Genomic DNA, 11,575 nt, shown 5'->3' with positions numbered 1-11,575 from the left:
CGACTTCCTCCCTCATTTTGTGGCTAAGGTGGGGCATAGTTTAGAAAGAACTGGTGTCTCAGCTGTAGAGGGAAACAGGAGCTAGGCACACACATAACAGTGGCCACACTCAAGAGGGTTGACTGGCAGGCTAGAAAACAAAATTCTCCCAATGACGGCACTTTTGCTTCACTAGGAGGCTGGGAATTGGTAGGCTGGGAGTGCAGTTGTGAAGATGGAGGTTTTTGTATGGGGGACCGATTTGCAGGGTGCAGAGAGTAATGAGAGGAGTTTGTCTACACTGGGCCATCTGCAGGGTCAGTGGGGGCTGCTGTGTGTCTTTGCTGCTGAAGGGGCAGGTGACATAGGCATCATACCCAAAAGGGCAAATAGCAATTAGTACCCCTGGGATGGTTTTGGAGCGGTTTCCTCTCTCAACAAGGACAACAATGGAGGTGATCAGGTAGAGGATTGCCCCTATGACAGAGTGGAAGAAACAAGTCCAGGGCCAGTTGATGAATGGCATCTTGGTGTGCAGGTCACACACCTAGATGACAAAACTTAGCACCACGGATCATCTCGATCACTGACAAGGGAGGAGTGCCCTGGTGTGGAGGCACTGAAGCAGATCAGAATCACCCAGCATGATATAATCTCAGCAAACAGAAGAACTCCCTTTCAGGTATGTGAGATGCTGGTGCAGGCAGCCCAGTAGCTGGGGCCAGAGGCACTTGGAGTCCACTCTGGCAAGGGCAGTGTCCCTGTAGGCACAGACGACCTGGTAGCTTGTTTGTGGTTGGAGGACTCTGCACATCCAGCTGTTTTGCCCAAAGTCTTCCCTGGAAGGGGCCCCCCAGGGTGAAGGAGGGAGTGAATCACTGCATGGAGGGGGCCTGGCTAGGTGTCTGCCCTGGAAACCTCCTCTAAATATCCTTTCCAAAATCTAAAGTCCAAGGGTGGTGAAGCTCTACGTGCAAGGAAAGTCTGACTCTGGAGACGGCTCAAGTGGACTGGGGAGGAAGTAGAATGGGCTAATTTGAGCTGAGGGACAACAGCTTCTGGGGAAGGTATCAGCAGGAACTTCCCAGCTGGGGAAGGTAAGCCCCAGGGTCCAAAGTCCTTGCCAACAGGACCTGACAAAGTAAAGTCATCTCCAGAATTGGGATTTCAGGCTTTAGAGGTGGTTTTTTTTTTTTTTTTTTCAAGACAGAGTCTCACTCTGTCACCCTGGATAGAGTCCATTGTCATCATAGCCCACAGCAACCACAAACTTTTGGGCTCCAGTGATCCTCTTGTCTCTTGGGTAGCTGAGACTACAGGCATGTACCCCCATGCCTGGCTATTTTTTTCTATTTTTAGGAGAGACAGGGTCTTGCTCTTGCTCAGGCTGGTCTCAGACTCCTGACCTTAAGCAATCCATGGTTCTTGGCCTCCCAGAGTGCTAGGATTACAGGCTTGAGCCACCACCTCCCATCCCCCATATGGCTCTAGAGATTTGGAAAGGGACAAAGAGGAGATGTGAACTTTGCTCTGAAAGCTGGGGGACAGCTGCCAGCAGTAGTGTCCTTATACCTGAAGGGCTATCCCTGGAGCCTGCCCCCAACTCCTGTAAGGATATGCTTAGGAGAAAAGCCTGAGTTTATCTGCTCTGTGAGTTACACACTTGAACATTTTGGCCTCTTCATTTTTCTTTTTTTGTTTTTGAGACAGAGTCTTACTATGTTGCCCTGGATAGAGTGCAGGGGTATCACAGCTCACAGCAACTTCAAACTCTTGGGCTTAAGCTGATTCTCTTGCCTCAGCCTCCCAAGTAGCTGGGGCTATAGGCGCCTGCCACAATGCCCAGCTAATTTTTTGTTGTAGTTGTCATTGTTGTTTAGCTGGCCTGGACCAGGTTCGATCTCACCTGCCTTGGTGTATGTGGCCAGCACCCTAACCACTGAGTTACAGGTGTCAAGCTCATTTTTCTTTTCTTTCTTTTTTTTTCTTGATTTTTTAGACAGGGTCTTGCTCCCTTGCCCAAGCTGGAGTACAGTGGCATAATCATAGCTCACTGCCCTCTCCAACTCCATTTTTACTTTCTTGAGAGGACATAAGTGATATGTGAGTGTCCACACATTAAGGGTCTGCATTCAACTCTCAAACTCTTGGTTTCCTTGGTTTCCTACTCTTGGTGATGTAGGAAACTTTGTGGGTCCTCCATTTACCCATCTATACAATAGGAATTACAAAATTCACTTCTCAATGCTGTTGGAGGAATAAAATGAGGTCATGTCTGGTAGAGGAGACGCCTAATCAGGAGTGGTTTTACGCCCTTCTTTGACATCTCTTGCCAAGAGAGGGGTCATCTGTCCCCACATTGCCCCTTTTTGCTTAAAACTTTTTAACAAATTTATTGTGGTATAATCTTCATGTCATAAAATTTACTCATCGTATGTGTACAATGTAATGATATTTGTTAAATTACAAAGTTGTGCAACCATCACCACAATCTAGTTTTAAAACTTTTCCATCACCTCAAAAATTTCTTCCAATCTAATTTGCAGTCCATGTCCATTTCCACCGCCCCCAGGCCCAGGAAACCACTGATCTGCTGTCTCTATAAATTTGCTTTTTCTGCACATCTCATCATATAAACAGTACCATACAATATTAGGCTTATGCCTCTGGCTTCTCGCACTTAGCATCATGTTTTTGAGATTTATCCAACCTGTAACATTTATCAATATTTCACTGCTTTTTATGGCCAAATAATATTTTATTGTACGGATATTCCACATTTTCTTTATCTATTCAGCCACTGGACATGAGAATTGCTTCCAGTTTTGGATGATTATGAATTAATGCTGCTATAAACATTTGCATCCAAATCTCTGTGTGGATGTAAGTTTTCACTTCTCTTGAGGATATACCTAAGAGTGGTCACATTTAACTTTAGAAGAAATGGTCAAATGTTTCCCAAAGTGGCTTCCCACCTTATTTCTCCCTTAGACTGAGGGCTCCCTAAGTTGGAGTTTCTCCACATTCTCACCAACACTGGGGTATGGTCTGCTTTGTTGATTATACCATTCCAGTGGCTGAGTAGGTATCTCATTATGGTTTTATTTTGCATTACCCTAATGACTGACGATACTGAGCATCTTTTCATGTGCTTATTCAGGCATTCCTACATCTTTCTGGGTGAAATTTCTACTGAAGTTTTCTTCCATTGCAAAATTGGGTTATCTTATTATTGAGTTATAAGAGTTCTTTACGTATTCTTTTTTTTTTTTTTTTTGAGACAGAGCCTCAAGCTATCCTGGGTAGAGTGCCATGGCATTACGCTCGCAGCAATCTCTAACTCCTGGGCTCAAGCGAGTCTCCTGCCTCAGCCTCCCAAGCAGCCGGGACCGCAGGTGCCTGCCACAGTGCTCAGTTATTTTCTAGTTGCAGCCACCATTGTTGTTTTGGCAGGCCCAGGCTGGATTCGAACCCGCCACCTTAGGTATATGTGGCTGGTGCCCAAGCCACTTGAGCGGCATAGGCGCTGAGCCTATGTATTCTTAAATACAAGTCCCTTATCAGCTATATGATTAACAAGTACTTTCTCCCAGTTGGAGGCATGTCTTTTCATTTTCTTGATGGTACCCATTGAGGTACAGGAGTTTGTACGTTGATTTAATGAAGTCCAATTTTTATCAATTTTTCTTTTATATATCATACTTTTAGTGTCATATCTAAAACTATTTTGCCTAACTCAAGGTCAAGACGATCTTCCCCTATGTTTTCTTCTAGGAGTTTCATATTTTTAGCTATTATATTTAGGTGTATGATCCACTTTGAGTGAATTTTTGTGCATGGTGTAAGACAGGAGGTTCAACTTCATTGTTTTTGTATGTGTAGAGTTGTTATGGGCTAAATTGTGTCCACACCCCTGATAATATCTTAACATCTTAACTCCCAGTACGTCAGAATGAATATACAGTAAAACCTCTGTAAGTTGACCACCCAAGGGACTCTAACAAACTGGTCAACATATGGAGGTGGTCAACATAAGGAATTAGGGTTACTGTACTGAGAAATACATGTAGGGGTGTGTCTGGTCTATGAAAATTTGGCCAACTTAAGGAGGTGGTCAATGTAGGGAGGTAGTCAACTATGAAGGTTCTACTGTATTTGGAATTTGGAGATAGGATCTTTAAAGAGGTAATTGAAGGTTAAATGAAATCATTAGGGATGGGGCTCAATCCAATGTAAGAAGAAGAAATTAGGACACAGATACATACAGAGAAAAGACCAGGTGAAGACACAGCGAGAAGACCCATCTACAAGGCAGTAAGAGAGGCCTCAGAAGGCCTCAGAAGGTCCTGCTGCTTGGACTTCTAGCTTTCAGAACTGTGGGAAAATAAATTCCATGTGGAAGCCACCCAGTCTGTGGGATTTTGTTATGCAACCCTAGGAAACTAATTCAACAGCCAATTATCCCAATTGTTTGTAAAAATACTAAGCTTTTCCCATTGAGTTGTCTTAGCATCTTTGTTGAGTATCAGCTGACCATTTTTGTCAGAGTTTATTTCTAGACTCTCAAGGCTGTTCTGCTGATCTACATACCTACCCTTATGTCAGTACCATATTATCTTGATTACTGTAATTTGGCAGGAAGTTTTGGAAATGGGTATAGGCCTACTTCAATTTTGTTCCTCTTTCTCAACAGTGTTTTGACTGTTGAGGGTTCCTTGCACTTCCACATACATATTAAGATCCGGTTGTCAATTTCTACAAAAATGCCTCCTAAGCAAGATAGAAATTGTATTGACTATATAGATCAATTCAGGGAGGACTGCCATTTTAACAGTATTGAATCTTCTAATCCATGAGTATGGAATTTTTCTCCAATAATTCAGATCTTCTATAATTACTCTTTGCCATGTTTTGTAGTTTTGGGGAGTAAATTCTGCATGTCTTTTGTTGAATTAATCTCTAAGTATTTTATTCTTTTTGATGCTATTTGAGAGTAAAGTTGTGTTCTTAAATTCATTTCTGGATTATTTGATCCTAGAATTTAGATATATAGTTGATTTCTGTATAATAAACTTGTATTCTATGATTTTATTAAAATCACTTGTTATTTCTAGTATTTTAGGGGGGTGGATCTCTTATGATTTTCTGAATAGAGAATCGTGTCATCTGTTGAGTTGAGTAGTTATACTCTTTCCTTTCCAATCAGCATGGCTTTTCTTTCTTTTTTGTGTGTCTACCCTGGCTAGCCCCCCAGTAAAATACAGAACAGAGGTGGTGAGGGTAAACATGCTTGCTTTGTTCCTGATCTAAGGGAGAAATGATTCACTGCTCCGTTTTTAAGGCATTTCTTGCTGCTATTCCTACCCTTCCTCTCCCATCAGAATTGCTAGTGATTTTAAGTTGGAGAAATAAATACTAAAGATAAGTGCTTAATAAGGAAGCTAAACACAGATAAAAATAGTCCTTTTTGTTTTTTTTTGCAGTTTTGGCTGGGGCCGGCCTTGAACCTGCCACCCCCTGTATATAGGACCGGTGCCCTACTCCTTGAACCACAGGCACCACCCCAAAATAGTCTTCTTTCTTGACCATAGCCTCCAATCAAACAAAATATAACCAAAAGGCAGGCCTCTTGTTGAGAACATTCAAGGACAGGAAGCCAGCTGTACCAGTTAACAAGAGGAGTTGGTTAAATAACTTGTAACATTCATGTATAAGGGAATACTATGCAGCCATTAAAAGAAGGCTCACGAAGACTTTTAAAGTAAATTTTTCAACACAATATTAGGGCAAAAAAAGAAAGAGGAACAGAAATAATACAAGTAGAATGGTCTCAACATCATGAAGAAATGCACATAGTTAAAGGATAGAGAAGAAATATGTAAAACTTTTAATAATTGCTGTCTCTGGGGGAAATCACTCTTCTGATTCCCCCCATGTACATGGTATTTAGGAATAAACATTTCTCTTATTCATCTGCCAAAAATAATTGAGGGATGCTAAGTGATTTTTTTTCTCTTAATTTCTTTACATTTATTTCAGTAGTATAATTTTTTCACAATGAGCCTCTTGTAGGTAGAAAAGGAGAATACAAAACAAACACCCACAGAGAAGGTCACGGTCATGCTGCATTCCTCAGCCTTACCTTACAGTATTCATCGATTGGGATCAGGCGTTTGACGGCCACGTCCCGGATGTGGCTTCTCCTGAAAAGGATTTTGCCTGCAGAGATGAGAGCATATCCTGTATTGTCAGGGAGCAGAGATGAGCACTCAGCAACCTGGGAGGGTGTGGGAGTCGCTGTCTCTGTGAGAGGTCTGAGTGGTCCCAGAATTCCTGGCTGCCACCAAATCCCGCTGCTGGACTTCCACAGGGCTTTGATAGTCCTCCAAGGCCCAGTTCACAGCTTTAGTATAAGAGCTTGGGGGTGTGGAACCCAGTGAGTACGTTTTGATGAGACAAGGGGGGTAGAAACAATCTATTGGAGGGAGGGAGAAACTACCTGATGAAGGAAGGTCAGACCCGAGGGTGTGAGGTGCTGTCTAGTTCTCGGGTTCTGACTGGGTGTTACAGTGGACACGCAGACCTACCCTTACCCAGGGGTTCAGTCTCCTCTCTCCCCTTTCCTCATTCACCTTCTGGTCCCCAAACCTCCATGCTCATTCATGATTCTGTAATTTCCTCTCTGCTCAGACATTGCCTTATCTGACTGTACCCACCATCCTTTTTTTTTGTTGTTGTTGAGACAGTTTCAGTATGTCACCCTTGGTATAGTACCGTGACATCACAGCTCACAGCAACCTCAAACTCTTGGGCTTAAGTGATTCTCTTGCCTCAGCCTCCCAAGTAGTTGGGACCACAGGCGCCTGCCAAAACACCCAGTTATTTTTTTTGTTGCAGTTGTCCTTGTTGTTTAGCTGGCCTGGGCTGGGTTCGAACCTACCAGCCTCGATGTATGTGGCTGATGCCATAACCACTGTGCTATGGGAGCTGAGCCACACCCACCATCCTTAATAAGGAACTCTTATTCTCCTCTGATGGATTAAGGGTTCCGACTCTGACTGTACACATTACACTATTTATTTTTACAGGACTTTTTCCTGGATTGACAGGGCCTCAGTCCATTTTGTGGCACTAATGTTTGATGAATGCATGAACGTGGCTTCTACCTGTAAAGAGGACAAATCCCTTTGGGTCTTTCCCCAATCATGGTTTGTAACAGAAGGGTTCTGAGTCTTCCTATTTTTCCAAACACTCATTGTGCATGTACCATGTGCTCTGTGACATCCTAACACTGCGGCATTTTGCTAGGACTCTCCAGGATAACACATGGGCAGAGAAGGTGGATCACAGGAAAAGACAAGGATACAGATGATACCACTGAAGATATTTGGAAATATCCAAGATGCTGAAATATTATGGGTGAGGTCCAAGGGTGTCCAACCTTTGCCCTTTCCTGCTGCACACTGGAAAAATAAGAGTTGTCTTGGGTCACGTGTTAAGTACACAAACACTAATAATAGCTGATGAGCAAGGGAAAAAAGGTCCATGCATACTTTCTGTGATATCCAATACCACCACCACCCCAAGAATGTCAGCTAAATTAAGCAAAACAGTCCTCAAATAATCTGCATGTGGCCCATGGGCCACAGGTTGGACACCCCTGGAGCTTTAAAGCAAATGAGTGGGTCCCCAAGAGTTTAGACAGAAGATGCTCTCACAGGGAGCTGACAGTAAAGCACTTGCATTTAAGATCAAGAAAACCTGGGCTCTCTCATAGGCAGGGCATGGGGAAAAGCAGAAATAAGACATCATAAAGGCAAAAGAGATGGTAGCTGAAGATAAGCCCCACCACCAAGCTTCTGTAAGAGGATCAGGAGGGAAAGGGACAGGAGGCCCAACGCTACTCCAGAGAACAGAGTATGGAAACCGACCAAGAGCTTCTCCTACTTCTGGTCCTAGGACATAGACTGAGGAGGGGACTTTGGCTTAAGAAGACTTGAGTTTGGCAAGCTGGGGGGAGATTACCATGGATCTAAAATGGTTTCTGGTGAGACCACAGCGCCCACAGAGCAAGCTGGGTGAGCAGGAGGACAGTATATAGTACCGGCATGTTCTGTCAGTACGGTATTCTGGGATGGCAGAACTGGGAGTGATGTTGAGAAACAACCTATTGACTTTTAAAGAGTTGCACCCAGAAAGGCCATATGGTTAATCCAACATTTAAAACATTTTCACAACTTGCTCTTGTGAAAAAGGGCACTATGTGGAATTCAGAGTAAGCCCTTTCTCCCCCTTATTTCTACCAGTTTTTTAAAAAAACCACAGTGAGATAAATATATATTCCTTAATAATAAGGAATATTCTTTCTTTATAATGGTGGTGATTTTAATTCTGCTTACAAGTCAGCCAAATTTCTGATGGAAAAGAGAAATCTAGAAAAAAAGGCATCACGGAGTTCAAAGTGTTTGTTGTTTCTGAGGGAAGACATAATTTTTGTTTTCTTCTTTATATTTTTTCCCATAGTTTCTGCCATTTCATGTCATTTAGAACAAAATAAGTGAATTATCCAGTGAAGCTGGAACTGATGTTTTTTCTCCTTTGTTCTCTTAGTAGGTGCGGCCTCTATGAGAGCCCACTCCACTCCAGTGCTGGGTTTGGGGGCAGCAAGAGAGCCGTGGGTGTGCCCTCTTGGCACTGCCAGCCGGTGTGTCCCAACAGCAGGGTGGACTCTGCTGACGTTCTTGGTAGGGCAATACTTCCCTCACCTGGTCCCTGCCCTGTGCCAAGTTACATCCTTGGTTCAAGTCCAGGCAGTGTCTTCCAACCCCATCCCACCTTAAGTCATTGTGACAATCAGATACGCCTCCTTTGCATTTTCATCAGTGCTTGTGGGTGGGACGACTTACAGTTTAGAAGCCCTAGAAGTATTCAGAGCCTTCAGGAAAAATAATGACTGTATGCCCATGAAGAGAATCCTGTAAGCAAATGTTTCTCACGTCTAATTTATTTCTCAAAAATGGGAGAGGAGTCCCTAATCAAAAATATTTGGGTTCCATTTTGGTACAGTTCTCCTTCTGTAAATCAGGGGAAGGATGGAGGGTGGGTAGATGGGCTTCTTATAGAAAAGGCTGTAAGCAGGCTCGACACATTTCCAACTGGCACGGTGCTAGCACAGACCTGGGCAATAGGCACAGGCCTGTCCTGAGGCCACCACCCAACTAAAGAGCCCAATGGTGAGGATCTACCTGAGTCTTGGTCTACAGGAACTGAGAAAGAAGGACAAAAAACCCAGGTACTTTCAGTGTTTCCTGGGGGTGATACAAGAACAAAAGTGTCACTCCTATCCCAGTGTGGCCTCAGTGGGATAGGAATCTCTCGGGTGTGTGTCTCCCCCCAGCAAGGGGGAGGAGGAAGTCCCCAGGAAGCAGCAGGGCCTGCTGGGGAGGCCCCAGGCCCAGCAGTCAGCCAGGATGCCTCTTGCTGGCTGTGCTGCGGCTTCAGTGTCCTTATCTGTAAAATGGGAGCACACCTAATCTCCATGACGCACCTACCCAGTAAATGGCTGGCCCTTAGAAAGTGCTCACAAAGGGGGGAATTACTTATTATAACATATTCTTTAGCAGTGTAGATGATACTACATTATACTCTGCAGTTAAGCACACACGTTCTTTCCTTGATCCCTACCTTTCTTGAGACCTGACTCCAGCAGGCTAATTCGTCATTTACCTGCAGCAGAGCCAGAGTGTCATGGGGCAGAACCATGTCACCAGGGATTTGGGCCCCTGAGCCAGCCTCTCCTCAGCTGGTGGCCCTCTGGGAGGTGCCATGGGGCAGTGGCCCCTTGCCTATTCCTGATGTGAAGTGTTTCTTTGAGCACCTTGCAGAAGGAGGGTGAGTGGCTGCCTTCCTGGGGTGGAAAGGGTGTTCAGAGGAGAGAACAGCCTCTGGTGGGAATGGGTCGGCTTTTGTTTTCCACAGTGGAGGAAGGCCAAACTGTAATTCCTATTTTTCAAGCCACATCCTCTGCCAAGTTGGCTTCCCCAGCTCCTGCTGGGATGGAAAACTGCACAGGCCGCTCTCCCCTCCCCCTGCCTTTGTGCTAACATGAGACTTGCTTTTGTTCTGCTGACGTGGCAGTTCTGGCACAAAACTGACCCCTAGGAGAAGAGATGTTTCTCTTGTGCTTTCTTGCTCTTGGCCTTGACCTTGAGGGAAAGCTAAGAGGTGGGCTCAGAAGGGCTGCTCTGGGGGTCCTGGGACCCAATGGGGCCTCTCCAAGCTACAAGTGGGTGATGAAGGTGCCAAATGCCTGAGAACAGCATCTTCATTAATTCTTGGGTGGAGAAGGATTACGTAACCATGAAAGCTTTTAAGGGCCTGGGAGAGGGTCGGTTCAAGTTCTTCTCTGTCTTGGGAAGTTCTTCCAGAGCTGGTTTTGCTTTTCATCCAGTAAAGAGTTAGAATTCACTGCTTTCCTTTCTTTCCTAGAAGAAAAACCTACACTGAGAGCCTAGGTTAATTTGAAAATCCAGGTTGCTCATTGAAGGATGACTCCACTGTGTGAAACCAAGAAATTCCAAAGGATCCTAGGATCCTGTTCTGCCTTTACTGGGAACCTACCATGTGCCAGGGGATGAACCTTGTGGCGTGGGGGTCACTGTATCATTTTTAACAGATTTGGAAACTTAGGCTCAGAGGGGGAGATATCCCCTGCCTGAGTTCACTGGGCTAGATCTGTTTAACTCCAAAGCATATGGCCTGGAGCCCTGATACTTGGCTGTTGCAGCTGGCATACTGGGTTATCTGCAGAAGGGAAAAAAATACTAGCATGCTTGTACACTTTCTCAGTGGGAGAACTACAAACACTAGCTTTTTAAGGCAAAGGATTCTTCCAGTGGAAGAGATCTGGCGAACACATGTATCCTCTCTCTAGAACTATTCAGTGATGATGATACCTACAGAACCCACTGACATCTTGGACTGGGAAGTGGGAGATAGGTGCTTGAATGACCCAGGGAGTCTATCCCTATCTCTGGGCCTGTCCTGAAGGAAAAAGATCTCAAGTGCCCTTTCAGATCTAAATATCTGTACCTTAGAGTGACTGTCAAGTTTGCTAATGATCTGTATGTAGAAATAATAATAGTAAGTCCTCGATGGCCGAAACTGCCAGGTATTTACCTAATCCTTGTAACAACTAGGATTGTAACATCCTTGTAACATCATTTAAGTACCATTGTTATCTCTGATTTGCAAATAAGGAAATCCTTGTAACATCATTTAAGTACCATTATTATCTCTGATTTGCAAATAAGGAGATTTGCCCAAGAGTTGGTGAGTTGGAGGGTTGCTGGGATTTGTTGGACTCTCTAGGCATACATTTTGGAGCCACTGGCACCTGTATTTGAATCCCAGTTCTGCCATGTGTGCAAGTGCTTATAGCTTCTCTGAGTCTCACTTTCCTCATCTGTGAAATGGGTTGTTCTGAGGACTAAATAAGATAATGAATATAAAGCAATTAAGCCAGTGACTGACCCATAGTAGACAGCTGATAAATGGCAGCTGTCATTACTGGAAGCAGTAACACTGGTCTGGGTAA

General features: G+C 44.3%; 1 protein-coding gene and 1 pseudogene across 1 annotated transcript in view; both read right to left on the bottom strand.

Annotated features, from left to right (window-relative positions):
* SH3PXD2B (SH3 and PX domains 2B) overlaps positions 1-11,575 on the bottom strand; it is a 112,536-nt gene that overhangs the window by 53,970 nt on the left and 46,991 nt on the right. Inside the window, exon 4 of the mRNA XM_003781940.3 lies at positions 6,122-6,198. Coding sequence (XP_003781988.1) covers positions 6,122-6,198 — 77 coding nt within the window. The remainder of the gene's footprint in view (positions 1-6,121; positions 6,199-11,575) is intronic.
* LOC105887182 lies at positions 276-2,190 on the bottom strand (annotated as a pseudogene).

The sequence above is a fragment of the Otolemur garnettii genome, unplaced genomic scaffold, assembly GCF_000181295.1.
Source record: "Otolemur garnettii isolate 467f Iridium unplaced genomic scaffold, OtoGar3 scaffold00003, whole genome shotgun sequence".
NCBI lineage: Eukaryota > Metazoa > Chordata > Mammalia > Primates > Galagidae > Otolemur > Otolemur garnettii.
Note: the sequence above shows the minus strand (reverse complement) of the source record. Positions and strands in the feature narration are given on the sequence as shown.